The 26489-nt window shown below is 41.2% G+C and overlaps 1 protein-coding gene across 5 annotated transcripts in view; it reads left to right on the plus strand.

The window, feature by feature from the left end:
- Nucleotides 1-26489, plus strand: part of LOC122548908 (zinc finger protein ZFAT-like) — a 139493-nt gene that overhangs the window by 86707 nt on the left and 26297 nt on the right. For 3 of the 5 annotated variants that reach the window (XM_043687870.1, XM_043687866.1, XM_043687869.1), the window contains 5 exons: nucleotides 13632-13719; nucleotides 15092-15241; nucleotides 20664-20837; nucleotides 21823-21911; nucleotides 25687-25825. In XM_043687870.1, the coding sequence (XP_043543805.1) occupies nucleotides 13632-13719; nucleotides 15092-15241; nucleotides 20664-20837; nucleotides 21823-21911; nucleotides 25687-25825 (640 nt within the window). The remainder of the gene's footprint in view (nucleotides 1-13631; nucleotides 13720-15091; nucleotides 15242-20663; nucleotides 20838-21822; nucleotides 21912-25686; nucleotides 25826-26489) is intronic. The other 2 variants (XM_043687868.1, XM_043687867.1) reach the window with 2 other exon arrangements.

Raw genomic sequence — 26489 nt, forward strand, 5'->3', positions numbered from 1 at the left:
TAAACTTTTGCCCCTCACATCAAACCTATGCCCTCTAGTTTTGGATTCCTCTACCTTTTTGAAAAACATCTTGGCTATGCCTCTCATGATTTTATAAACCTCAATAAGGTCACCCCTCAGCCTCCGATGCTCCAGGGAAGAAAGTACTAGCCTATCCATACTCTGTTTATAACTCAAACGCTCCAGTCATTGCAACATCCTTGTAAATCTTTCCTGTATTCTTTCTGGTTTAATAACATCCTTCCAATAGCAGGGCAACCAGAATTCTACGCAGCATTCTAAAAGTGGCCTCCCCAATATCTTGTACAGCTACAATATTGTGTCCCAACCCCTCTACACAGTGCTCTGACCAATGAAGGTAAGCATGCCAAATACCTTTTCACCACCCTGTCTATCTGCTACTCCACTTTCATGAAACTGTGAACCTCTACACCTAGGTCCCTCTGTTCAACAACACTCCCCAGGGGTCTACCACAAACTGTGTAAGACCTGCCCTGATTTGCCTTCCAAAATGCAACACCTTGCATTTATCTAAATTGTCTCCACCTGCCATTTCTTGACCCATCGATCAAGATCTTGTTGTACTTGGATAACTTTCTTCAAAGTCTACAATCTGCAAATTTAATAGTCAAATTTCCTATATTCTGATCCACATCTGGTAGAAATTATGAACTCAAAACAGACACACTGTTGGTTACAGGCCTCCAGTTAAAAAAAACTCTCTACCCCATGACTCTGTCTTTTACTGTCAAGCCAGTTGGTTATTTATCCCTGGATCCCATGTGATCTAACCTTATTAACCAGTCTAACATGTGGGACTTTGTTGAAGGCCTTGCTAAAGTCCTTGTGGACAATGTCTACCACTTTGCCTTCATCTGTCTTCTTGATAATCTCTTCAAAAAGCTCAACCAAATTTATGAGACATGATTTTCCATGCAGATAGCCATGCTGACTATCCCTAATCATTTCTTGCCTTTCCAAACGCATGTATATCATATGTCTCAGAAATCCGTACAACGATTTAGCCACCACCAATGTCAGATTTACTTGTCTATAGTTCTCTGGCTTTTTCTTGCAGTCTTTTTAAACAATGGCACAACATAAGCCACCTTTCAGTTTTCTGGCACCTGACCAGTGGCTGTTTATGATACAAATATTTCAGCAAGGGGCCCAGCAATCATTCCCCTAGCTTCCTACAATGGATACGCCTGAACGGATCCTGGAGATTTATCTTCCTTTATGCATTTTAAGACCTTCAACACTTCCTCTTCTGTCATGTGGACTCTCTTTAAGACATCACAATTTCCCTTCTTCCATGTTTTTCTCCACAGTAAATATTGAGACAAAATATTTGTTTAGTATCTCATCCACTTCCTGTGGTTCCAATATCGTCAGCCTTGTTGATCTTTAAGACGCACTAGCTACCTTACTCTTTTGCCCCTAAAGTACTTGGATTCATACAGATGTACAGCATGGAAACAGACCCTTCGGTCCAACTCTCCATGTCGAGCAGATAGCCCAAATAAATCTATTTCCATTTGCCAGCATTTGGCCCATATCCTTCTTATTGAAATATCGATCCAGATGCCTTTGAAATGTTGCAAATGTATCAGCCTCCATCACTTCCTCTGGCAGCTCATTCCATGCATGCACTATCATCTGTATGAAAAAGTTGCCCCTTAGGTATCTTTTAAATTTTTCCCCTCTCACCTTAAGCCTATGCTTTCTAGACTCCCCACCTGGGAAAAAGATCTTGTCTATTTAGCCTATCCATTTCACTCATGATTTTATAAACTTTTATAAAGTCACCCGTAAGCCTCCATGGAAAGTACTCCCACCCTATTCAGCCTCTCCCTACACCTCAAACCCTCCAACTCTGGTAACATTCTTGTGGCCTATCAATGTCCTGTGCAGCCGCAACATGACCTCCCAACTCCTATACTCAATGCACTGAGCAATAAAGGCAAGCATACGAAATGCCTTCTTCACTATAACATCTACCTGGGACACCACTTTCAACAAATATGAACCTGCACTCCAAGGTCTCTTTGTTTAGCAACACTACTCAGGACCTTACTAATAAATGTATAAATCCTGCCTTGATTAGCCTTTCCAAAATGCAGCACCTCACGTTTATCTAAGTTATACTCCATCTGCGATTCCAATTGTCGAATCTCTGAGGATTTTCCTAATCTTAATCGCCCAAGCTCTCATGACCCCTTTTGCCCTCCTCATTTCTCTTTTAAGTGTACTCCTACTCTCCCTATACTCCTCAGTGATTCACTTAATCCCAGCTGTCTATGCCTGACGTATACCTTCTTTTTCTTGACCAGAGCCTCAATATCTCTCATCATCCAATGTTCCCTAAACCTATCAGCCTTACCTTTCACATGAACAGAGCACCCTTTCACTGAACTTTCGTTGTCTCATGTTTGAAAGCCTCCCACATGTCAGAATCAACTTTCTAATCTGTCTAATACTATAAACATTAGCCTCATTTTAAACCTAAATATGGATAACAATGTGTGAATGAAAGCTCAGCTAGAAGAAATAATCTGCCATTGGTTAGATTGATAGAGACACAGCAACAACTGTTTAAAGAACAAAGAACAAAGAAAATTTACAGCCCAAGAACAGGCCCTTCGGCCCTCCAAGCCTGAGCTGATCCAAATGTACTGTCTAAACCTGTCGCCCAATTCCTAAGCATCTGTATCCCTCAGCTCCCCACCTACTCGTGCATCTATCCAGACGCATCTTAAATGAATCTACCATGCCTGCCTCTACCACCTCTGCTGGCAATGCGTTCCAGATGTCCACCACCCTCTGTGTAAAGTACTTGCCGCGTGTGTCCCCCTTAAACTTTCCACCTCTCACCTTGAAACTGTGACCCCTCGTTACTTAATCCTTCAACCTCGGAAAAAGCTTGTCTCTATCCACTTTGTCCATACTCTTCATGATTTTGTAAACCTCAGTCAGGTCCCCCCTCAATCTCCTTTTTTCTAATGAAAACAAACCTAACCTACTCAACCTCTCTTCATAGCTAGCACCTTCCATACCAGGCAACATCCTCGTAAACCTTCTCTGCACCCTCTCCAAAACGTCCACATCCTTTTGGTGATGTGGTGACCAGAACTGGATACAGTATTCTAAATGCGGCCGAACCAATGTCTTGTACAATTTTAACATGACTTGCCAGCTTTTATATCAATACCCCGTTCAATGAAGGCAAGCATACTATATGCCTTCTTGATTATTCTATCCACCTGTGCATCAACCTTCAGGGTACAATGGACGTGTACTCTCAGATCTCTCTGCCCATCAACTTTTCCCAAGGTTCTTCCATTCATTGTATAATTCGCTCTAGAATTAGTCTTGCCTAAATGCATCACCTCACATTTGTCTGGATTGAAATCCATCTGCCACTTTTCTGCCCAACTCTCCAGTCTATCTATATCTTCTTGTATTCTTTAACAGTCCCTTATGCTTAATACTACTCCACCAATCTTCATGTCATCTGCAAACTTGCTGATCATACCAACAGTGCCCTCTTCCAGATCATTTATGTATATCACAAACAACAGTGGCCCCAAAACTGACCCCTGTGGAACACCACTAGTCACCTTTCTCCATTTCGAGAAACTCCCTTCAACTACTACTCTCTGTCTCCTGTTGCTCAACCAGTTCTTTATCCACCTTGCACACCATATGACTTCACTTTCTCCATTAGTCTACCATGGGGAACCTTATCAAACACCTTACTAAAGTCCATGTCTGTGACATCAACAACCCTTCCTTCATCTATCAACTTGGTCGCTTCCTCAAAGAACTCTATTAAGTTGGTAAAGCATGATCTCCCCCGCACAAAACCATGTTGCCTATCACTGATAAGCCCATTCTTTTCTAAATATAAATAGATCCTATCCCTCAGTACCCTCTCCAGCAACTTTCCTACCACCAACATCAGGCTCACTGGTCTGTAGTCACCCAGAATATCTCTACTACCCATCTTGTATAGGGGGACAACATGAGCAACCTTCCAGTCCTCTGGCACCTCACCTGTGTTTAAGGATGCCACAAAGATATCTGTCAGGGGTCTAGCTATTTCCTCTCTCGCCTCCCTCAGCAACCTGGGATAGATCCCATCCGGTCCTGGGGATTTGTCTACCTTAATAACCTCTACCCTACACAACACATCTTCCCTATTTATGTCAACGTAATCCAGACTAATCAAACTTCTATCTCTAATCTCAAGATTCATCATCTTCCTCTCCTCAGTGAACAGTAATCATTCAGAATCTCACCCATTCTCTCAGGTTCGACACATAGCCTTCCTTCATTATCCTTTAGTGGACCAATCCTTTCTCTAGTTGCCCGCTTGTTTCTTATGTAAGAATAAAATGCTTTGGGATTCTCCTTAATTCTGCTCGCTAAAGCTATTTCATGACCCCTTTTAGCCCGCTTCATTCCTCATTTAAGACTTGCCCATATCTTCCGATATTCCTCCAGGGCCAATTCTGTTCTTAGCTGCCTAGACCTTATGTACGCTTCCCTTTTCCTCTTAGCTAGTCGTACAATTTCTCCTGTCATCCACGGTTCACAAATCTTGCCCTTCCTATCCTTGGCCTTCAACGGGGCATGCCTATCCTGCACTATCTTTAACCTATCTTTGAAAGCCTCCCACATATCAAATATGGACTTCCCTTCAAATAGCTGGGTCCAATCCACATTTCCGAGCTCCTGCCTAATTTTGATATAACTGGCCTTGGCCCAGTTTAGTACTCTTCCCTTAGGACCACTCTCATCTTTATCTACGAGTATTCTAAAACTTACAGAATTGTGGTCACTGTTCCCAAAGAAATCCCCTCACGCAACTTCTACCACCTGTCCTGGCTCGTTCCCCAGTACCAGGTCCAATATGGCCCCTTCCCTTGTCCGACTATTGACATACTCCTCTAGAACATTCTCCTAGACGCTTCTTACAAATTCGGCCCCATCCAGACCTCTGACGCTAAGTGTATCCCAGTCAATGTTGGGAAAATTAAAATCTCCCATCACCTCTATCCTATTGCCTCTACATCTTTCCATAATCTGTTTACCTATTTGTTCTTCTACCTCACGTTCACTGTTGGGAGGCCTACAATACAGCCCCAACAATGTAACTGCACCCTTCTTATTTCTCAGCTCCATCCATAATGCCTCACTACCCAAGACTGCCATCGTGTCCTCCTTTAGCACAGCCGTGATATCATCCCTGACCAGCAATGCAACTCCACTCCCCCTTTTACTTTCCTCCCTGTCCTGTCTGAAGCGTCTATATCCTGGAACATTTAGTTGCCAATCATGCCCTTCCTCCAACCAAGTCTCTGTGATTGTAACAACGTCATACTCCCAGGCACTAATCCAAGCCCTAAGTTCATCTGCCTGACACACGATACTCCTTGCATTAAAGTAGATGCATTTCAGGCCACTAGTTCTTTTGCGTTCATGTGCTCTCGGTCTACTCTTCCCTTTATTAATGCTATCTTCATGATTCTTGCAGTTTCCAGTCTCCACCTCACTGTCTACTTGTTTTCTCTTCTGGTTCCCATCCCCCTGCCATATTAGTTTAAAACCTCCCCAACAACAGTAGCAAAAACTCCCCCAAGGACATTGGTTCCAGCCTGATTCAGATGTAGACGATCCATTTTGTAATAGTCCCACCTTCCCCAGAACCGGTCCCAAGTCCAACAAATCTGAACCCCTCCCTCCTACACCATCTCTCAAGCCACGTGTTCATCCTGCCTATTTTTTCATTTCTACACTGGCTAGCACGTGGTACTACCTTTGAGGTCCTCTTCTTTAACTTCTCTCAGAGCTCCCTGGAGTTTGTGGAGATATTTCACAATATTTGGAATAAACATATTCCTACTATGAAGGAAAATTCTAAAGGAAGAACACACCATCTAAGGTGAGGAAAGCATCATACTCAAGCATATAACTGTATCAAGTTGAGTGGAGGTCAGATGATTGCTCAGAACATTTAAAAAACCACAGAGAATGACTAAAAGATGAATCAAGAAGAAGAAATTGGACTGTAAGAGGGAGCTAGCTCAGAATATAAAAATGGAAACAAAAGTTTCTAATACTGGTGTAGTAGACAGTTAAGAAGGTTACCTCAGCATACAACAGGATCTTGATCAGATGGGCCAATGGGCTGAGCAGTGGCAGATGAAGTTTAATTTACATAAATGTAAGGTTTTAAACTATAGTGCTCTATCACACTGAAGATGTTGTTCTTCCTGCTCGATTTTCTCATTTTTCCTCCTTGGGATATTGCTGTCGCTCTTCTGACTCCTCAGCATCCATCCCATCTCTTTGTTTCCTGATATAGTTGTGCATAGTGCAGTTTTTAAGGATTATATGACACCTATACTACGCCTTCAATTCCTCCAAACTAACAGTAGCATAGGAACTCATATTCAGAAGTTCATCCATCATCTGCTCCACAAGAGTCTTGGTGAAAGATTGGGTTGCATTCTATCTCCACTCATGCTCATTCAAGAGGTCACACAATGCAGTCATTAACTATGGTCGCAGAGGGTAACTTTTTTTTTGTCCCAGCAGCCATTCTTTTCAGGTATCATATCTTTGAAGTGAAGCCAAAACCTTAGAATTAGCAAAAATATAGGCATTAAGACAGCATCCAGGGCTTACGCAGATCTCTAGGATGTATAGGAAAGACGTTGTGAAGCTTGAAAGAGTGCAGATAAGGTTTTCAAGGATGTTGCTGGGGTTGGAGTGTTTAATCTATAGGGAGAGGCTGAATAGAATAGAATAGAATCCCTACAGTATGGAAGCAGGCCACTTGGTCCATCAAGTTAACACTAACCCATCGAAGAACATTCCACTGAGATCCACACTATCCCTGTCACCCGATATTTCTCATGGCTAACCCAGCTAACCTATATCTCCCTGGACACTATGGGCAAATTTAGCATGGCCAATCCACCTAACCTGCACATCTTTGGACTTTGGGAGGAAATCGGACCACCCAGAGGAAACTCATTCAGACACAGGGAGAACATGTAAATATGTCCAAGCACATAGGTTTAAGATGAGAGGGGAAAGATTTGAAAGGGATCTAAGAGGCAAAGCTTTCATGCAGAGGGTGGTCCATGTATGGAATGAGCTGCCGGAGGAAGTGGTGGAGACTGGTACAATTACAACATTTACACCATAGGGGTGGCATGGTGGCTCAGTGATTAGCACTGCAGCCTCACAGCGCCAGGGATCCGGGTTCAATTCCCGCCGCAGGCAACTGTCTGTGTGGAGTTTGCACATTCTCCCAGTGTCTGCGTGGGTTTCCTCCGGGTGCTCCGGTTTCCTCCCACAGTCCAAAAATGTGCAGCGTAGGTGAATTGGCCATGCTAAATTGCCCATAGTGTTAGGTGCATTAGTCAGGGTGGGTTGCTCTTTGGAGGGTCGGTGTGGACTTGTTGGGCCAAAAGGCCTGTTTCCACAGTAATCTAATCTAATCTAAAAGGATGGGTACATGACTAGTAAGGGTTTAGAGAGATATGGGCTCAATGCTGGCAAATGAGACTAGATTTATTTAAGATATCTGGATAAGTTGGACTGAAGTGTCTATTTCTGTGCAAAGCAACTCTATGACTATGACGCTAGTACTGATGGTCTCAGATGACTTGTATATTTATTGAATGAAAATCTTTTTTATTGATGAAACCTGCCATGTTATAATATGGCACTCAAAATGCAATGTACTGTATATACAGCCCTTCTCAAGCAAATGACATAGTTCTATGATGGTGTCCCAGGAGACTGCCTGTAAGAGTGGCAGAGGTGAAACCCTCATAACATTTAAGAAGTATTTAAATGTGCAATTAACATACCAAGATGTACCGTGCTATGTACCGGAAAACTGGATTAGACAGTCCAAAGATGTGCAGGTCAGGTGAATTGGCCATGCTAAATTGCCCGTAGTGTTAGGTAAGGGGTAAATGTAGGGGTAAGGGTGGGTTGCGCTTCGGCGGGGCGGTGTGGACTTGTTGGGCCGAAGGGCCTGTTTCCACACTGTAAGTAATCTAATCTAATAGTTAGGTGCTTGTTTTTGATCAGCACAGGCTTGAATGGCCAAATGTCCTTTTTGTTGTAGACCTCTATGACTGTATGACATCTGCACTAAATAGTAGCTCTCATTTGGAGGAAATAGCATCCTGGGTCTCTTCTGCATACTGAGGAGACCTTCTCTTCTGACTTCTTCATATGGCAGCTTATTCTGCAACTGTTGGTGAATTTGTTCCTCCTCAATTTGTCTGTGCCTTCATTGCCTTGCAGCTATAGTGACGACACCGATGCACCTAGAACCATGTAGTCATGGTTTCAGTGTGCCCATGTAGAAAATATCAGAAACAGAACAGGTATTTAGAAATCAGAAACAAATAGAGATTGCCAGAAAAACTCAGCACATTTGGCAGCATCTATGGAGAGAAATCAGAGTTAACATTTTGGATCAACCCGAAACATTAACTCTGATTTCTCTCCATAGGTGCTGCTAGTCCTGCTCAGCTTTTCCATTTCTCTTTTTTTTGTTTCTGATTTACAGATTCCACAGTCCTTTGGGCCCTTAGTAATTTTTTTTTACAGTTTTATTTTACTTAGTAATGTTATCAGTCAATATTTATGTTATACATAAATGACAGTATCGCCTAGTCTTTAGTGGAAGATTCCAATAAGGAAGGCCACAAAATGATTCTAAAAGACCCTTGGACATAGTTCCAGTCTATGCAGCAGAAATGAGTCTGATTGACATTCCTAAATTGCTGTAATTCCTCGCACATTCATGATTATGCAGCAAGTATCCAATTGCAGAATCATCTAATGTTGGACATTCTTTTGAAAGTCTTGGAAACATGGCCAAGTTGGATACAGTTAATACCTTGCTTATTGCAAACAGCTGTTCGAATGATGCCATCTTCCAAAACAGTGCTGCTGACATGGCTTACTTAGTCACAGATTCATTAAGATGTACAGCATGGAAACAGACCCTTCAGTCCAAATCATCCATGCCGACCAGATATCCTAAATTAATCTAGTCCCATTTGTCAGCACTTGGCCCACATCCCTCTCAACCCTTCCTATTCATATACCCATCCAGATGCTTTTTAAATGTTGTAATTGTACCAACCTCCACCACTTAACCGTGGTTTCCCACCACTGTGGTTGACAAGGCCCTCAATTGCATCCGACCTATCACCTGTGCTTCTGTTCTTGCCCCTTCCCATCACTCACAATGGTGTGATTGGATTCCCTATTCACACTTTTCACCCCAACAGCCTCCCCATTCAAAGGATTCCGCCATTTCAGACAAGTCCAGCAGAATGCCACAACCAAATACATCTTCCCCTCACTCCCACTGTCTGCATTTTGCAGGGACCATTCCCTCTGGGATATCCTAATCCATTCCTCGATGACTACCAACACCACCTCCCCTTTCCATGGCACCTTCCCATGCAACCGCAGAAGGTGCAACACCCGTCTCTTCCATGCTCAGTATCCAAGGTCCTAAACAGTCATAGAGTCATACAGATGTACAGCTCGGAAACACCCTTCATCCAACGCATTCATGCCGTCCTAATATCCTGGTCCCATTTGCCAGCACCAGGCCCATATTGCACTAAACCCTTCCTACTCATATACCCATCCAGATGCCTTTTAAATGTTGTAATTGTACCAGCCTCCACCACTTCCTCTGGCAGCTCATTCCATACATGCACCACCCTCTGTGTGAAAACGCTGCCCCTTAGGTACCTATTATAATATTTCCCCTCTCACCCTAAACCTATGCCCTCCAATTCTGGACTCCCTCACCCCATGTCTATTTATCCTATCCATGCCCCTTATGATTTTATAGACCTCTATAAAATCACTCCTCAGCCTCCAACACTCCAGGGAAAACAGGCCCAGCCGATTCAGCCTCTGCCTAAAGCTCAAATCCTCCAATCCTGGCAACATCCTCGTAAATCTTTTCTGAACCCTTTCAAGCTTCACAATGTCCTTCCAGTAGGAAGGTGACCAGAATTGCATACAATATTCCAAAAGTGACCTAACCAATGTCCTGTATTGCCCCAACTCCTATACTCAATGCTCTGACCAATAAAGGAAAGTATACCAAGTGTCTTCTTCACTATCATGTCTACCTGCGACTCCACTTTCAAGGAACTATGCACTCTAAGGTCTCTTTGTTCAGCAACAATCCCCAGGACCTTATCATTAAGTGTATAAGTCCTACACTGATTTGCTTTTCCAAAATACCTCACCTTGCATTTATCTAAATTAAACTCCACCTGCCACTCGGCCCATCTGATCAAGATCCCATTTTACTCTGAAGTACTCATTCCTGATGAAGGGCTCCTGCCCGGAACATCAATTTTCCTGCTCCTCGGATGCTACCTGACCTGCTGTGCTTTTCCAGCACCACTCTAATTTTGACTCTGATCTCCAGTATCTGCAGTCCTCACTTTCGCCTAACTTTCTTCACCGTCCACTACACCTCCAATTTTGGTGTCATCTGCAAACCACTAACTACACCTCCTATGTTCACATCCACGTTACTTAGATAAATGAGGGAAAGCAGTGGACCCAGCACTGATTCTTGCGGCACACCACTGGTCACAGGTCTCCAGTCTGAAAAGCAGCCCCCACTATCTTCTACCTTTGAGCCAGTTCTGTATCCAAATGACTAGTTCTACCTGTATTCCTTGCTAACCAGTCTAACACGAGGAACCTTGTCAAACACCTTACTGAAGTCCATATAGCTCACATTCACCACTCTGCCCTCATCAATCCTCTTGGTTACTTATTCAAAAAACTCAATCAAGTTCGTGAGACATGATTTCTCACGCACAAAATTTTCCCATGTTGACTATCCCTAATACGTCCTTGCTTTTCCAAATACATGTACATCCTATCCCTCAGGATTCCCTCCAACAACTTGCCCACTACCAATATCAGGCTCACCAGTCTATAATTTCCTGGATTTCCTTACTACCTTTCTTAAATAGTGACACCACGTTAGCCAACCTCCAGTCTTCTGGCACCTCACCTGTGATTATCGTTTATCCAAATATCTCAAGGGGCCCAGCAATCACTTCTCTAGCTTCCCACAGAGTTCTCAGGTACACCTGATCAGGTCCTGGGGATTTATCTACTTTTATGCATTTTAAAACATTCAATACCACCTCCTCTGTAATATGGACATTTTTCACGATGTAGTATCTATTTCCCTACATTCTATATCTTCCATGTCCTTCTCCACAGTAAATACTGATGCAAAATACTCCTTTAGTATCACTCCCATCTCCTGCAGCTCCACACAAAGGCTGCCTTGCTGAATTCTAAGGAGCCATATTCCCTCCCTAATTACCCTCTTGCCCTTAATGTATTTATAAAATCCCTTTGGATTCACCTTAACCCTATTTGCCAAAGTTGTCTCATGTCCTCTTTTTGCCCTCCTGATTTCCCTCTTAATTATAGTCCTATTGCCTTTATACTCTAAGGATTCACTTGATCTCTGCTGTCTATACCTGACATATGTTTCCTTCATTTTCTTAACCAAAACCTCAATTTCTTTAGTCATCCAGCATTCCCTACACCTACCAGCCTTTCCTTTCATCCTAACAGGAATATACTGTCTCTGAACTGTCGTTATCTCATTTTTGAAGGCTTCCCATTTTCCAGCCATCCCTTTACCAGCGAACATCTGCCCCCAATCAGTTTTTGAAAGTTCTTGCCTAATACCGTCAAAATTGGCCTTCCTCCAATTTAGAACTTCAACTTTTAAATCCAGTCAATCCTTTTCCATCATTATTTTAAAACATAGAATTATAGTCGATGGCCCCAAAGTGCTCCTTCACTGACACCTCAGTCACTTGCCCTGCCTTATTTCCCAAGAGTAGGTCAAGACTTTCCAGATAAAGCTGCATTTCACCTGTACCTGCTCCAATCTGGTCTTTTGCATTCGCTGCAGTCAGTGTGACCTACGTTACATTGGAGAAACGAAATGCAGATGGGGTGATCACTTTGCAAAACATCTCCAGTCCATGCGCAAGCATGACCCCGACCTTCGCATAGCCAGTCATTTTAACCCCGCATACTGCTCGTATATGCTTTTATAATTAAGGGATATGGGGAGAGTGCGGGTAAGTGGCGTTGAAATGCCCATCAGCTATGATTGAATGGTGAAGTGGACTCGATGGGCCGAATGGCCTTACTTCCACTCCTATTTCTTATGGTCTTATGGTCATATACCCACTTGCCTGTCCTCGCCATGCTGCAATGCTCCAGTGAATCACAGCGCAACCTGGCGGAACAACATCTCATCTTCAAACTAGGCACTTTACATCCTTCTCGATTTAATGTTCAATTCAACACCTTCAGATTGTGAAGTCACTCCCAATTCTCCACCTTACTTCCGCTTTACTTGTTACATTCTCTGTCACCATGTCCCCTCTCCCCTCCACTCACTCCAGTGGGAGCATCTGTTCTTTTCAGTTTGGAAATTAGACAGACCATTGTTCTGCCATTCCCACATTCCCATCACTTAATCCGCACTATCAGCACCTTTTCTGCCCCCCATCCCCAGCCCCCACTCACACCCCCAGTCTTTGTGATTAATATCTTACGTCCCTGTTAATACCTGATATTAATAAGATATGAAAACCACATACATGACTTTTTTTATGAGCGTCTCCCTGATAACTTAGTTCACAGTGCTTTCGTTTTGACTGAATAGTACATTATTTTCTGTCTCACTTTCCAATTCACAAACTTTTAACATGAACTGACAGAAATTTCTATGAAATTCCAGTCTAATTTACCAACATGGAGGACTTGCAGTTTCTGGATGAGTTAATTATGGCAACATAGTGGTTATGTTAATGAATTAGTAAACTGAAGATCTCAATTACTGACCCCAGGAAATAAATTCCAATCTCACCCTAGCACTGAAGAATTCAAACTAAATTCATTAAATTTGGAATTAAAAAATAAGTGTACATCAGCAATGATGGTGATGAAACCACTGAATTATCATCAAAAACTCATCTGCTTCACTAATCTTCTTTAGAGGAAGAAATTTGCTGACATTATTTTGTCTGGCCTATATGTGACCCCAACCCCACAGCAATGTGGTTGACTATTAACTGCCCTCTAAAATGGCTAGCAAACCACTCAATTATAAGAGGATCAGCAATCTTAATCAGCCCCACTCTTATTCCATGAATAAGTAAAAGAACAACTTGTGCCAGAGGCTAAATTTAATCTATTATGTTGTTATGCATTCTGCATGACCTGCATTTCATATAATGTTTTCATTATTTATTTTCAGGATGTAGGCATTGCTGAAAAGTCTGGCTGGTATTTGTTGATATGGACCTTAAAATTGTGACCTAGTGACAAGGAACAATTATAGACTTCAAAATCAGGATTGTTTGTGACTTCAATCACAATTAACAGAATGCAAAATGGCACACTAGATGCAACACTTTTCTTGTGTATGGCTATATGTATGAATACACTTGTGGGCAAAATGCTGAGTGTGTTTTGATTTCTCGTTTTACAATACTTCCATTCAGGAGAGGAAAACTTATACTTGCCCAGTTTGTGAAAAATCCTTTTCAGATGATCGTCTTATCAAGTCTCACATCACCTCATATCATCCAGGTAAGTTACCACACTTGTACCACAGATATGTCTTGATATTTCTGCTGAATAAATTTAGTCTCTTTTGTCTGTTAGTTTATAAATTCAAGGTCAGCTTAATAACCAAAGAGGAAAAGCTTTTGTGTTTTGAATTACGTATAATTCCAAGAGTGAAAGCTGAGTGACACTTGCTAAGTTCAGAGGTCAATTTTTCTCTGTCAGTTTATTAACAGGATAACTTCATAATTCATCAACTTCATTGGTAAAGCCTATATTTATAATCTATGTTGTGGAAAGGAAATATTCATGCTCTGTTGACAGATAATTCACCATTTCATCTGATGCAATGGTTGAAATGCTGGATTATTCTTCAGTATCTTGAGGCTAAAGAAGGGAAAATAATTTTCCCCTTTTCCCATAAGCCTGATTGCCGTGTGATAATATGTACTTAAAATGCATGCATGTGAATATGTTAGGAACAGTTGGGTTTGATTGTAAATATTTTATGTCAAGGGCTCGGCACACATGAAGAATGGACACTTGGGGTGGAATTGATTGAGAAAGATTTTCTTTGATTGGCTCAATATTTTTCGATTAGAAAATGGATGCCTCAGTGAAGTCCTAGTGAAATACCAGGAGTATCTGAGGAAGGGCTTGGGACTATCAAAGGGCCCAAAGCTACTTTGCATGTTGACCAAGAAACAATGCCAAGATTTTGTAATGCCTGCCCGGTGCCTTTTGCCTTGTATGCAGAAGTAGAGGTGGAAATACACACGGCTGGAGAGTGAAACAATTATCAATCCAGTGCAGTTTGCAGAATGGGCAGCATCAATTGTATGGATTGAGAAGCTGCGAGCACCGTTCACGATATACAGACTCCCAGCAGTGTTGGTCATGGACAATGGGACGTCATTTACCAGCAGGGAGTTTGAGTATTTCCTTAAGTCAAACGGCACATAAAGACCGCTCCAAACCATCCATCATCAATGATAGTACAAACTAGATGGGCAGCACACTGCATGATTCTGTGACCTATAACTTGATAGCCTTTTATTTTTATGAAATGAAGGGATAAGTCTGATACATTTTCATTTAAAGTCTGATTTGCTCATGCTTTCTAAATTTCTGTTTAGGTAAAATATATTTTTTTTCTAACATCCTCACTGGATCATTTCCAATACCAATTTAGACTGTTCTGCCTCCTCACATCTGAAGCCCTTCAAAACTGAAAGCAAGAATCTTCCATAAATTTTCAAAAATTCTCTATTAATTCAATTTCACCTTTGGTATTTATCTGCCCATGTCATACAATGTTCTAATTCAAAGGCTGTTTATGTGGCCTAACAGGCCATGAATTCACTTTTATTTAAGTCATTGTAACATCCACTTGCAGAGGTCCCCATGAGCACAATCTCAGAGATTCTAGGGAAACGAGTACAACTAAAAGGATTGATTGGAAAACGAGCAGTGAAATGTCCTTATTGTGACTGCTATTTCCGGAAGAATGGTACGGATCTGCAGCGTCATATTTGGGCACATGAAGGTATGAATACACAAACACACTGAGTATGTTTCTTAATTTTATTCATTCTCCCAAAGGCACTGTGTGCTGCTGGTATACATTTCCATGGGCTCTATCTAACATGCTCAATATTATAAATAGAAGGGCAGACAATGAACAATGCTATGTGTGATAATAATTAAAATACCATAACTTTATAAAATTACAGAAGGTGAGTTTTCCAACCTGTCATGCATTGTGGTCCTTCTAGCTTTGGACTTTTTCTTTACAACAGATCTGCAGATATAGATAAAATTACTATTTCCTAGTGCGCTGTGAAGATGGCTTTTGACTTTGTTTGAATTTTTTTGATGACAGTGCTCCCACAATAAAAAAAATTAACTCCATATTTTTAACAATCCAAAAATAAAAATACACAATCTTTACTACTATGGTCCTTGATCCAGGGAAGGTACCATCAGGTTAGAGCAAATGTAACACCTTTATTCAAAAAGGGAGGGACGTAGAAAAGATGGAACTACAGGTCAGTAAGCTTCACCTCTGTCGCAGGGTAAATGTTATGAAAGGAGTTTTACAGGAGTGCTTAGAGATTTTCAACAACAAATTTTCAAATTTTCCAACAGCATAGAAAATTAATATTTAACTAAACTATTGGAATCCTTTGAGGAAGCAGCTTTTCCTATGGGCGTACTGTACTGAAATTCCCAGAATATTTGATAAAGTGCCACATTGAAGGCTGTTGCAGAAAATAAAAACTCAAGTTTTCAGTGATAGCATGTCAGCATGACTCGAAGATTTTCCAATAACAGGAAGCAAAGAGTTGAGATAGATGCATCTTTTTAATATTAACAAGATGTACTGAGAAGATTGCCACAGGGACTTCTCCTGTTTATAATAGATTGGATGAAGGACTGGAAAGCACAGTTGCCAACTTTGCTAATAACTGAAAAATAAATTAAAAATTAAGATGTGAAGAGGACATAAGTAGGCAACAAAAAGACAAAAGTTAAATGAGTGGGCAAAGATCTGGCAAAGTTTGTGTAGTGTGAGAAAATAGATAGTTATCCATTCTAATGAGAAGAATCTAAAAGAAGCATACTATTTAGATGGTGAGATATTGTGAAGTTCTGTGATCCAGAGGGATCTGGATGTTCCAAATGCCTAAGTCGCAAAAAGCAAATACACATGTAGAGCAAATAATCAGCAACGTTGATAGTCTTTTATTATTCATTGCAAGGGGCAAGAACATGAAGATAATGATTCATTTGCACTGGGCATGAGAGAGACCACATCTGGAGGGTTAAGCCTAAAACGTCAACCATCTTGCTCCTCAGATGTCGCTTGACCTGCAGTACTTCTTCCAGTGCCACCATTTATTGATCACGTTATTTAAGAAAAGATGACAATACATTAGAAGCAGTAAAGAAGAGGATTGCCAGAGTAATACCTGGAATGGGCAAAAGTGAGGACTGCAGATGTTGGAGATTAGAGTTGAGTGTTGTGCTGGAAAAGCACAGCAGGTCAGGTGGTATCCGTGGAGCCATTCCTGATGAAGGGCTTTTGCCTGAAATGTTGACACTCCTGCTGCTTGGATGCTGCCTGAACTGCTGTGCTTTTCCAGTGCCACACTCTCGACTAATACCTGGAATGAGTGGGTTCTCTTATGATAAAATGCCAGGTTAGGCTGGTATTTGTTAGACAAAGAAAAACAATGAACAGTGGATGCTGGAAAACAGAAACAAAAACAGTAATTGACAGGAATACTCAACAGGTCTGGCAGCATCTGTGAAGTGAAAGCAGAACTGTTTCTGGTATAGTGACGCATCTTCAGAACTGTTCTGAGCTCCACCCTAGCCATGCTTCTCCTAATCGTATACACTTCTATCATGTTGCTCCCTCAACCTCTGATGCTCTAGCGAAAACAATCCAAGTTTGTCCAACCTCTCCTTATAGCTAATACAATCCAGTCCAGGCAACTTCCTGGCAAACCTCTTTTTCAACCTTTCCATTGATGTATACGTCCTAAATAGTCTTCACCATTGCGAAGGATTTTTTCTTAATCATAATATGGGTCAATGACCATAATTCTATTAGTTTTAAAATGTGATGAAAAAGGGTAGACTGGATCTAAAAGTTAGAGTTCTAAATTTTAGGAAGGCCAATTTTGATAGCATTAGGCAAGAACATTCAAAAGTTGATCGGTGCGGGTATTCGCAGGTAAAGGGATGGTTGGAAAATGGGAAGCCTTCCAAAATGAGATAATGAGAGTCCAGAGACAGTATATTCCTAGTCGGTATAGGAAATGCTGGGTGGCTAGAGAAATTGAGGTTTTGGTCAAGAAAAAGAAGAAAGCATATGTCAGGAATTAACAGCAGGGATCGAGTGAATCTTTAGAGTATAAATGCAGAGAAAGTATACTTAAGAGGAAAATCAAGAGGGCAGAAAGGGAACATGAGATATCTTTAGCAAATAGGGTTAAGGACAATCCAAAGAGACTCCATGAATACCTTAAGAGCAAAAGAGTAGCTAGGGAGAGAATAGGACCCTTTAAAGATCTGCAAGGCCACCTATGTGTGGAACCGCAGGAGATAGAGGAGATACTAAATGAGTATTTTGCATCAGCATTTACTATGGAGAAGGAAATGGAAGATAGAGAACTTGGGGAAATAATTAGCAACAGCTTGAAAAATGTCTTAAAATGCATAAGGGTAAATATATCTATGGACCTGATCAGGTGTACTCTAAAACTCTGCAGGATGCTACAGAAGAATTGCTGGGCCCTTTGCTGATATATTTGTATCATCAATAGCCACAGGTGAGGTGCCGGTAGACTGAACGTTGGCTAACATGGTGACATTATTTAAGAAAGATGGTAAGGAAAAGCCAGCAAGCTATAGACTGGTGAGCCTGTGGTGAGCAAGTTGTTGGAGGGGATCCTGAAAGACAGTTTTTACATGTATATGGAAAGGTAGGGACTGATTAGGGACAGTCAACATGGCTTTCTGTGTGGGAAATCATATCTCACCAGCTTGATTGAGTTTTTTGAAAAAGTACAAAAGAGACTTTGATGAAGGCAAAGCACTGATTGTAATCTATATGGGCTTCAGTAAGGTGTTCGACAAGGTTCCACATGGTAGACTGATGAGCAAGATTAGCATGTAATACAGGCAGAACTAACCATTTGGATACAGAACTGGCTCAAAGGTAGAAGACAGAGGGTGATGATGGAGGATTGCTTTTCAGATTGGATGCCTGAGACCAGTGGTGTACCACGGGATTGGTGCTGGTTCCACTGCTTTTTGTCATTTATATAAATGATTTGGATGTGAACTTAGGAGGTTTGGTTAGTAAGTTTGCAGATAACACCAAAATTGGAGGTGTAGTGGACAGAGAAGAAGGTTACCTCAGAGTAAAACAGGATCTTGATCACAATGGGCCGAGGAGTGGCAAATGGAATTTAGTTTAGATAAATGTGAGTGCTGCATTTTGGAAAGGCAAATCAGAGCAGGACTTATAATGGTAAGGACCTCGGGCGTATTGCTGAATCAAAGAGACCTTGGAATGCAGGTTCATAGTTCCTTGGAAGTGGAGTCCCCAGTAGACAAGATAGCAAAGGTAGGTATTTGGTATGCTTGCCTTCATTGGTCAGTGCATTGAGTATAGGAGTTGGGAGGTCATGTTGCAGTTGTAGAGAACATTGGTTAGGCCACGCTTGGAATATTTCATTCAATTCTGGTCTCCATGCTATAGAAATAATGCAGTGAAGCCTGAAAAGGTTCAAAAAAGATTTACAAGGATGTTGCCAGGTTTGGAGGATTTGAGCAATAGGGAGAGGCTAAGTAGGCTGGGGCAGTTTTGCTGGAGCTTCAGAGGCTGAGAGATGACCTTACAGAAGTTTATAAAATCATGAGGGGCATGGAATTAGTGAATTACACTTCCCAGGCTGGGGAAGTCCAGAAGTAGAGGGAATAAAGGTCAGAGGGGAAAGATTTAAAAGGGACCTAAGGTGTAATGTTTACACGCAGACAGTGGTGTGAGAATGGAATGAGCTGCCAGAGGAAGTGGTGGAGGCTGGTACAATTACAACATTTGAAAGGCATTCTGAATGGGTATGTGAATAGGAAGGGTTGAGGAGGATATGAGCCAAATGCTGGTAAATTATACTAGATTAATTTAGGAATCTGATCACGGTTGAGTTGGACCAAAGGGTTTGTTTCCATGCTGTACAGCTCTGTGACTCTATAATTTGTTTGGTGCATTACCCCTCTGGAGTAAGTGGGAATTGAACCCAAGCCTTCTGACTCAGGTCACGCCATTACCATTGTTCCACAAGAGGCCTACAAATATGAAGGAGTCATTCACCATGTCTTTAGAATACCTGCTGTTGTAGCAATTCAGCCAGTCATTTGGCCAGTGCAGATTGTATAGAACCAGTCATAGCTAAGATAATGTGGAAAGGAGACATCTTTTTTGTGCGTCTTGGGCATCCTATTCATGCATGGACTTGTGAGTTGTGAGGATGCACCCTATTATATATCACCTAGCTGCTCATTGCTCTTATGGAAGCCCAACAAGTATTTTTAATCTTGCTTTCATGTCGAGCTGTCCAGTCACATTTAGTGGCAAATCCAATGAAAGCAAACTTACACCCATCATTTACTACATGCATTTTGTTGACATAATCCTGTTTGTTCAAGATTAGTATTGCAGTCTCTTTGTTGGGTAACTGATAGGTAAACCCTTTGATGCCTTAAAATATTGCCAGACATATACACTACATGTAATTCAGACAAGTTGTTTACAATCCCAGTAAATCCCAGCTGGACAGGCTTTTAAGGATTCAGCTCCTCCAGTGGAAATTGATTTGTGGTCAGATATTTCACAGGAGTAGAGTTCAGACTCTTTTCTTGAAGTAGGAGACAGGCACGCCAAAATTGAAACCGTGAACAAACAACTTGTGCTCTGAGAGTGTATAGTCAGAGAGATTTATTACAGGTTTACTAGCACCATTATTTGCATTGACAAACCCCCTTAAGTGAGTTTTCGGTACAGGCTTTTCTTAAACTTGTTTTAAAAACTACATATGTTGTGATCATCGAATGAAGCAACATAATGACGTAAAGGAATCAAATCAAAAAGCTTCAAAATTTTCTTATTGAAATTGGAAGAAAATAGTGATTTTTGTTAGAGAAATTGTATTTGTATTGTGGTATACACGTGTATGTGGGCACACAATCACTGATGGCAGTTCACACTAAATGTGCTAATGCAAACTGATCTTCTAAAGTCTCTGTTCAATGTAAGCCATGACATCTATGTTCAGGGACTTTTGACTGGCAAATAAGATTATGTTTGAGTATATGAATAAATACGGAAAATTTGAGAGCTTTCACTTTATGTGGCACAAGTATTAAATGGTGCTTATAAATTTTCTCATTTCCAGGAGTGAAGCCATTCAAGTGTTCAGTTTGTGAGTATGCCACACGCAGTAAGAGCAACTTGAGAGCTCACATGAATCGTCACAGCACTGAGAAAACACACCTCTGTGACTTGTGTGGAAAGAAATTCAAATCGAAAGGCAGTCTAAAGAGTCATAAGTTGTTGCACACTGCTGATGGTGAGTAATGTTACACAGTAGCACCTTTTATAATTTGGTGTCTGAATCAGCGAGGACACTGCCAAGTTATATTGAGTGCTCAAACATAATGTGTTTGCCAGCCAAAATTCTCTCAATTTAGATATCTCGCCTGCAATAAACCAAGAGTTTAGAAGATCAATTTGTATTTGCATACTTAGTGTGAACTGCCATCAGTGGTTGTGCCTTCACATGCAGCTCCTGCAAGCAAATATCAATATTAGATCATCAATACTACTCATTGATGCATCCAGAGAGGAGGGCTTTTTGTTTCTGAATTTAACTGAAATCAGCATCCACAGGATCTACTGAAGAATCTGGTTTCCTATCCCACTATCAGCAACTAGCTTCTCACTGAGCCTTTAAAAGGATATTAATCCATTAATTTTCAAATACTTGTCTTAAGGTCTCATTCAGGCATCTACCCAGAACTGGAGAAAAAACACTAGGGCAGATTAGGTATCAACTATCAACACTGCCAGTTTGGCACTCTGCAAAGTTAGAATATTAGAACAGAATAATGGATTCACTGCTACTAGACATAATTAGGTTCTTTATTAGTAGGGACTTCAAAGATTATGTAGAGAGTGCAGGAGAATGGGTTTGAGAAACATATCAGCTGTGATCAAATGGCATAGCAAACTCAATGAAACTATACTAATTCTACTTCTTTATCTTATGGCCTCTTAAAATTTATGTAGCAATCTGTGGTTACACCGTATGCCTTAGATGTTAAACAATTTGCTTCCAACCTTAAAAAAATTATCTGTAATTCAAATTATGTTTATTTGTTTGAGCTGAAAACCATTTTAAACATTTACATGACTTGACTCTGTGTTCATTTTAATTGTTTTTCAATATTAAGTAGATTAGCATCATTTACGGACCATTTTCTGAGTGGTAATTTCACTGCAAAAGTTATTGATCATATTTCCTTTCTCATACTAGCTGTTTTCTTATCCTGCAGGTAAACAATATAAATGTACAGTATGTGATTATACCGCTGCACAAAAGCCAAATCTCCTTCGGCATATGGAACAGCATGCTGCTTTCAAGGCAAGAATTATTTGCCTGGAGTAAAATCTTATGAGATGATTACGACACAAACTTTGATGGTTTGGTATTACTTTTAGAGAAGGTTATTATCAGGGAATCTAACCAAGGTTGTCAGTCAGGATATAGAATCATTGCTAGTAAATCAAATAGTTGATGAACAGTGTTATCTATGACTATCAAAAAGAATGTGATTGACGATGCATTTCCTATCATGTTTGAAGGCTGTGCAATCTCAGCCCACTTGAATTCCTGACTCAACTGTTATTGAGTGCTGCTTTCCTGAAAGGAAAGCTTTTCCAATCCCAAGAAGCAAGTTGTAGAGGAATGAAAGGGCCTGTAGTGTGCTTTCTCTTTTTATAGTAAACCCCATGAGTTCTTAACAACTATTAGCAGTGGAATGATTGGAAACAGGAGATCGCTATGACCAGATCCTTATCCTATTGCTATTTGGTTCAGCATCATTCCTGACACTAACATCAGAGACAAATATTGATTTATGGCAAACTAAAGGGGTGAAACATTATTTGTGTGGCATACTTCTTTTGAAGAGAACACAGTAATGTTGCATTTTTTGCTGTTACCCTTGATATAATGATTGCTATTAACATTTAGAGAACTTAAGACTGGAGTTTTCCCATCTCCAATCAGGAAGGAACAGAGGTGGGAAAGAAAAGAAATATGTCCTGCATGCTGATCTGCTTCCTCCATTCCCAACTTGCCTAAACTCCCTGACTTTACGAAGGACAGGGGCAGGGCAATAGATGGAAATATGAAATTCTTGTCTCATTAACTGGGTAGCTTGAGGTCATTAGGGATCTTTTAGAAGAGCTCATCTTTTGAACCTTCTAGATTTCTATGAAGCTAGTCAGCCTTTAAGAGCACTCAGAAGCTGACCAGCTACAACTTCCTGAAGAAGGGCTTATGCCCGAAACGTTGATTCTCCTGCTCCTTGGATGCTGCCTGACCTGCTGCGCTTTTCCAGCAACACATTTTTCAGCTACAACTTGACAAGAGCAGGGCAGAAACAGTGCAAACAATTTTGTTCAATAAACAAGTGAAAGCTTTAAAGGTAAAAATGTTGAGCAGCAATAAATGTTTTAGTATTCCACATTCCACTACTCTAACTTGCGTCCAGGCTCTCTATTTGCCCTGGTCCCTGTGAACACAGGAATCCTTTTTTTAAAATTGCCATGCAGAAGCAGAAGTCACAGCAATGGCTACCAATTTAGACTAGAAAATAGCTCATTTCCCTGTTGACCTATCTTCATTCCTACCCAGCTGTTAATTTTGCATCTCTTTGGTTATCAAAGGATTCATCCACAAACTCCCATGCAAGGACTGCACAAAACACTATATAGGACAAACGGGAAGACAGCTAACGATCCGCATCCATGAACATCAACTAGCCACGAAACGCCACGACCAGCTATCCTTAGTAGCCACACACACACGCAGACGACAAGCAACATGAATTCGACTGGGACAACACTACCATTATAGGGCAAGCCAAACAGAGAACAGCCAGGGAATTCCTCGAGGCATGGCACTCATCCACAGATTCTATCAACTAGAACTGTGATTATGGCTGGGAGAGAGATTGAACAGATGAGATGCATGGAATTAGGAGAATCTGGATCCTTTAAAAACGACAGGCAGGGGCCAGACACAAAAGTCATGCTCCCTCTCCCCCTTTCCAACAGATTGAAATTTTTGTCAGTAGAGAAAGAAGGTGGAGCATGATTCACATAGGAAATAAACCTGAATTCCACAATGTCATTTGACTCCATGTTAATTTCGAACAGACAGCATTTTCGCTGTTGAAAAGTCTCTAACCAATCGTTTGGAATCCCATAAATGTCCTGAATGACAGATGAGTTCTGTATGACTAATGATCTGAAGATTTTTAAATGCTCTACTCTATAAAATAAAGAGCTACAACTGGCATTGTGAGCTTTTGTTTTATAAAACAACCTCTGACGGGCACAAGTTAGAAGAAACCATTAACAATTTTAATAGAGTTTTTGTGTACATTTCTCCAAGGACTGTTATTATGTCATTTTGAATGCTTGGCTGGATTTGAAAACTACAGTCAGCCTAATGGAAAATTCTGGTTCACATTTTGACTTCCAATTTTAGAGTATGTCAAAGGATTAGCTATCTATGAAATTAGGTCAAATAAAAGTTTAATAATTTATAAGAGATTAATTAGTTGAGATTTAAAAGCTTTGACTAGATTTTGAGAATTTGGAATTTGTCAAATGTGTAGGAGTAAGTGTTAAGTTAGCTCTAGAAGTTTATTGTTTTTGATTACCAAATGGCTTCCAAGGACTGATCATGGTAGATACTGGCTAAGGATATAAAGATTCTTAGGGATTGGGTACAATCATGAGTTAGTGCTGAGTTGGCGTGAAAGGTATGTAGGCATGTGGAACTGTAATGGGATGGTAGGCATCATGAATTGGCTAAGCTAGAATGAATGGCCATGGGTGGGTAGGAGGAGTGTGACAATTAGAGGGCCTAACAACTTCTAAAATAGTTGTGCTGATGTCCCAGATAACCAAGGCAAGCAACCTAATTTACCTTCCCCTAGGCCCTCTGGGCAAATAAGGATGGCCATAAATGCGAGCCTAATTTATGATGCTCGTATCCTGTAAATGAATGTTAAAAATCCAGATGCAGTTTTTCCTTTTTTTTGTGGTTGTGACTCCTACCACTGCTGTTTGTGCAGATGTTGGTCCATCCCTTATTGTTAATACAGATGTCACTATTCATCCATATTTACATTGTTCTATTGAATGTGGTTGTTGCTAGGAAGGCTGGCATTTGATGCCCATCCCTAATTGCCTTTGAATTGTTTGGCTTTCGAACCCATTTTAGAGGGCAGTTAAGAATCAACCACATCACTGTGGGCCTGAAGTCACATGTAGAGCTGACCAAGTGGCCAATTTCGATTAGATTAGATTAGATTAGATTAGATTAGATTACTTACAGTGTGGAAACAGGCCCTTCTGCCCAACAAGTCCACACCGCCCCACCGAAGCGCAACCCACCCATGCCCCTACATTTACCCCTTACCTAACACTACGGGCAATTTCCCTTGGCCAATTCACCTGACCTGCACATCTTTGGACTGTGGGAGGAAACCGGAGCACCCGGAGGAAACCCACGCAGACACGGGGAGAACGTGCAAACTCCACACAGTCAGTCGCCTGAGGCGGGTATTGAACCCGGGTCTCTGGCGCTGTGAAGCAGCAGTGCTAACCACTGTGCCACCGTGCCGCCCATAAATTTCCTTCGCTAAAGGATCTAAGTGAACTATGTGAGTTTTTATAACAATTGTCAATAATTGCATGGTCACTATTAGAGTGGCTTTTAATTGCAGATTTCAATTAATTCAAATTTCACCACTGCCATGGAAAGATTTGACCTTAAATTACCTGGAACATTAGCCTGGATCTCTGCATTACCTGCGTGACTTTACCACCACACTGCCGCCTTCCCAGCTTGTTGGTGCACATGTTGCTGTTATCCCTGTTGTTCATGCAGATACTGCTGTTATCCCTATTGTTGGTGGAGATATTGCTGCTCTCCCTGTTTTTGATGCAGGTGTTGCTGCTAAGCTGGTGCTGCTATCCATATAGTTGGTGGAAAAATTACCGCTATCCTTATTGTCGGTGTAACTGTTGCAGAACATCCCTGCTGCTAATCCTATTTAGTGTTTCTGTGTTACTGATTTAGTTGTTGTTATTAATAATGTTCTCCTTATTTACTTCAGCCTTTCCGTTGTGCACTGTGCCACTATTCCTGTAATATGGCTGGATCACTGAAGAGACATTACCACAAAAAACATCCCAATGATGAATATGTCAATGCTGGAACTGGTGTACTAGCTCAAGAAAGTGTGACACAGCAAGGTATTAGAGATTTTCTTTAAAATAATGCATGCAGCTTGCAGTTAACATTGATTCCTAAATCAATGAAGGTTGACAAGTCTCCGGGGCCTGATGGTCTGCATCCCAGGGTACTGAGGGAGGTGGCTCGGGAAATCGTGGATGCATTGGTGATTATTTTCCAGAGTTCGATAGATTCGGGGTCGGTTCCTGAGGATTGGAGGGTGGCTAATGTTATACCACTTTTTAAGAAAGGTGGGAGAGAGAAAGCAGGAAATTATAGACCAGTTAGTCTGACCTCAGTGGTGGGAAAGATGCTGGAGTCTATTATAAAGGATGAAATTACGGCACTTCTGGATAGTAGTTACCGGATAAGACAGAGTCAGCATGGATTTATGAAGGGGAAATCATGCTTGACTAATCTTCTTGAATTTTTTGAGGATGTAACTCTGAAGATGGACGAGAGAGGTCCAGTAGATGTAGTGTACCTGGACTTTCAGAAAGCTTTTGATAAAGTCCCACACAGGAGGTTAGTGAGTAAAATTAGGGCGCATGGTATTGGGGGCAAAGCACTAACTTGGATTGAAAGTTAGTTGGCTGATAGGAAACAAGGAGTAGTGATAAACGGCTTCATTTCGGAATAGCAGGCAGTGACCAGTGGGGTACCGCAAGGATCCGTGCTGGGACC

The sequence above is a fragment of the Chiloscyllium plagiosum genome, chromosome 4, assembly GCF_004010195.1.
Source record: "Chiloscyllium plagiosum isolate BGI_BamShark_2017 chromosome 4, ASM401019v2, whole genome shotgun sequence".
Taxonomy (NCBI): domain Eukaryota; kingdom Metazoa; phylum Chordata; class Chondrichthyes; order Orectolobiformes; family Hemiscylliidae; genus Chiloscyllium; species Chiloscyllium plagiosum.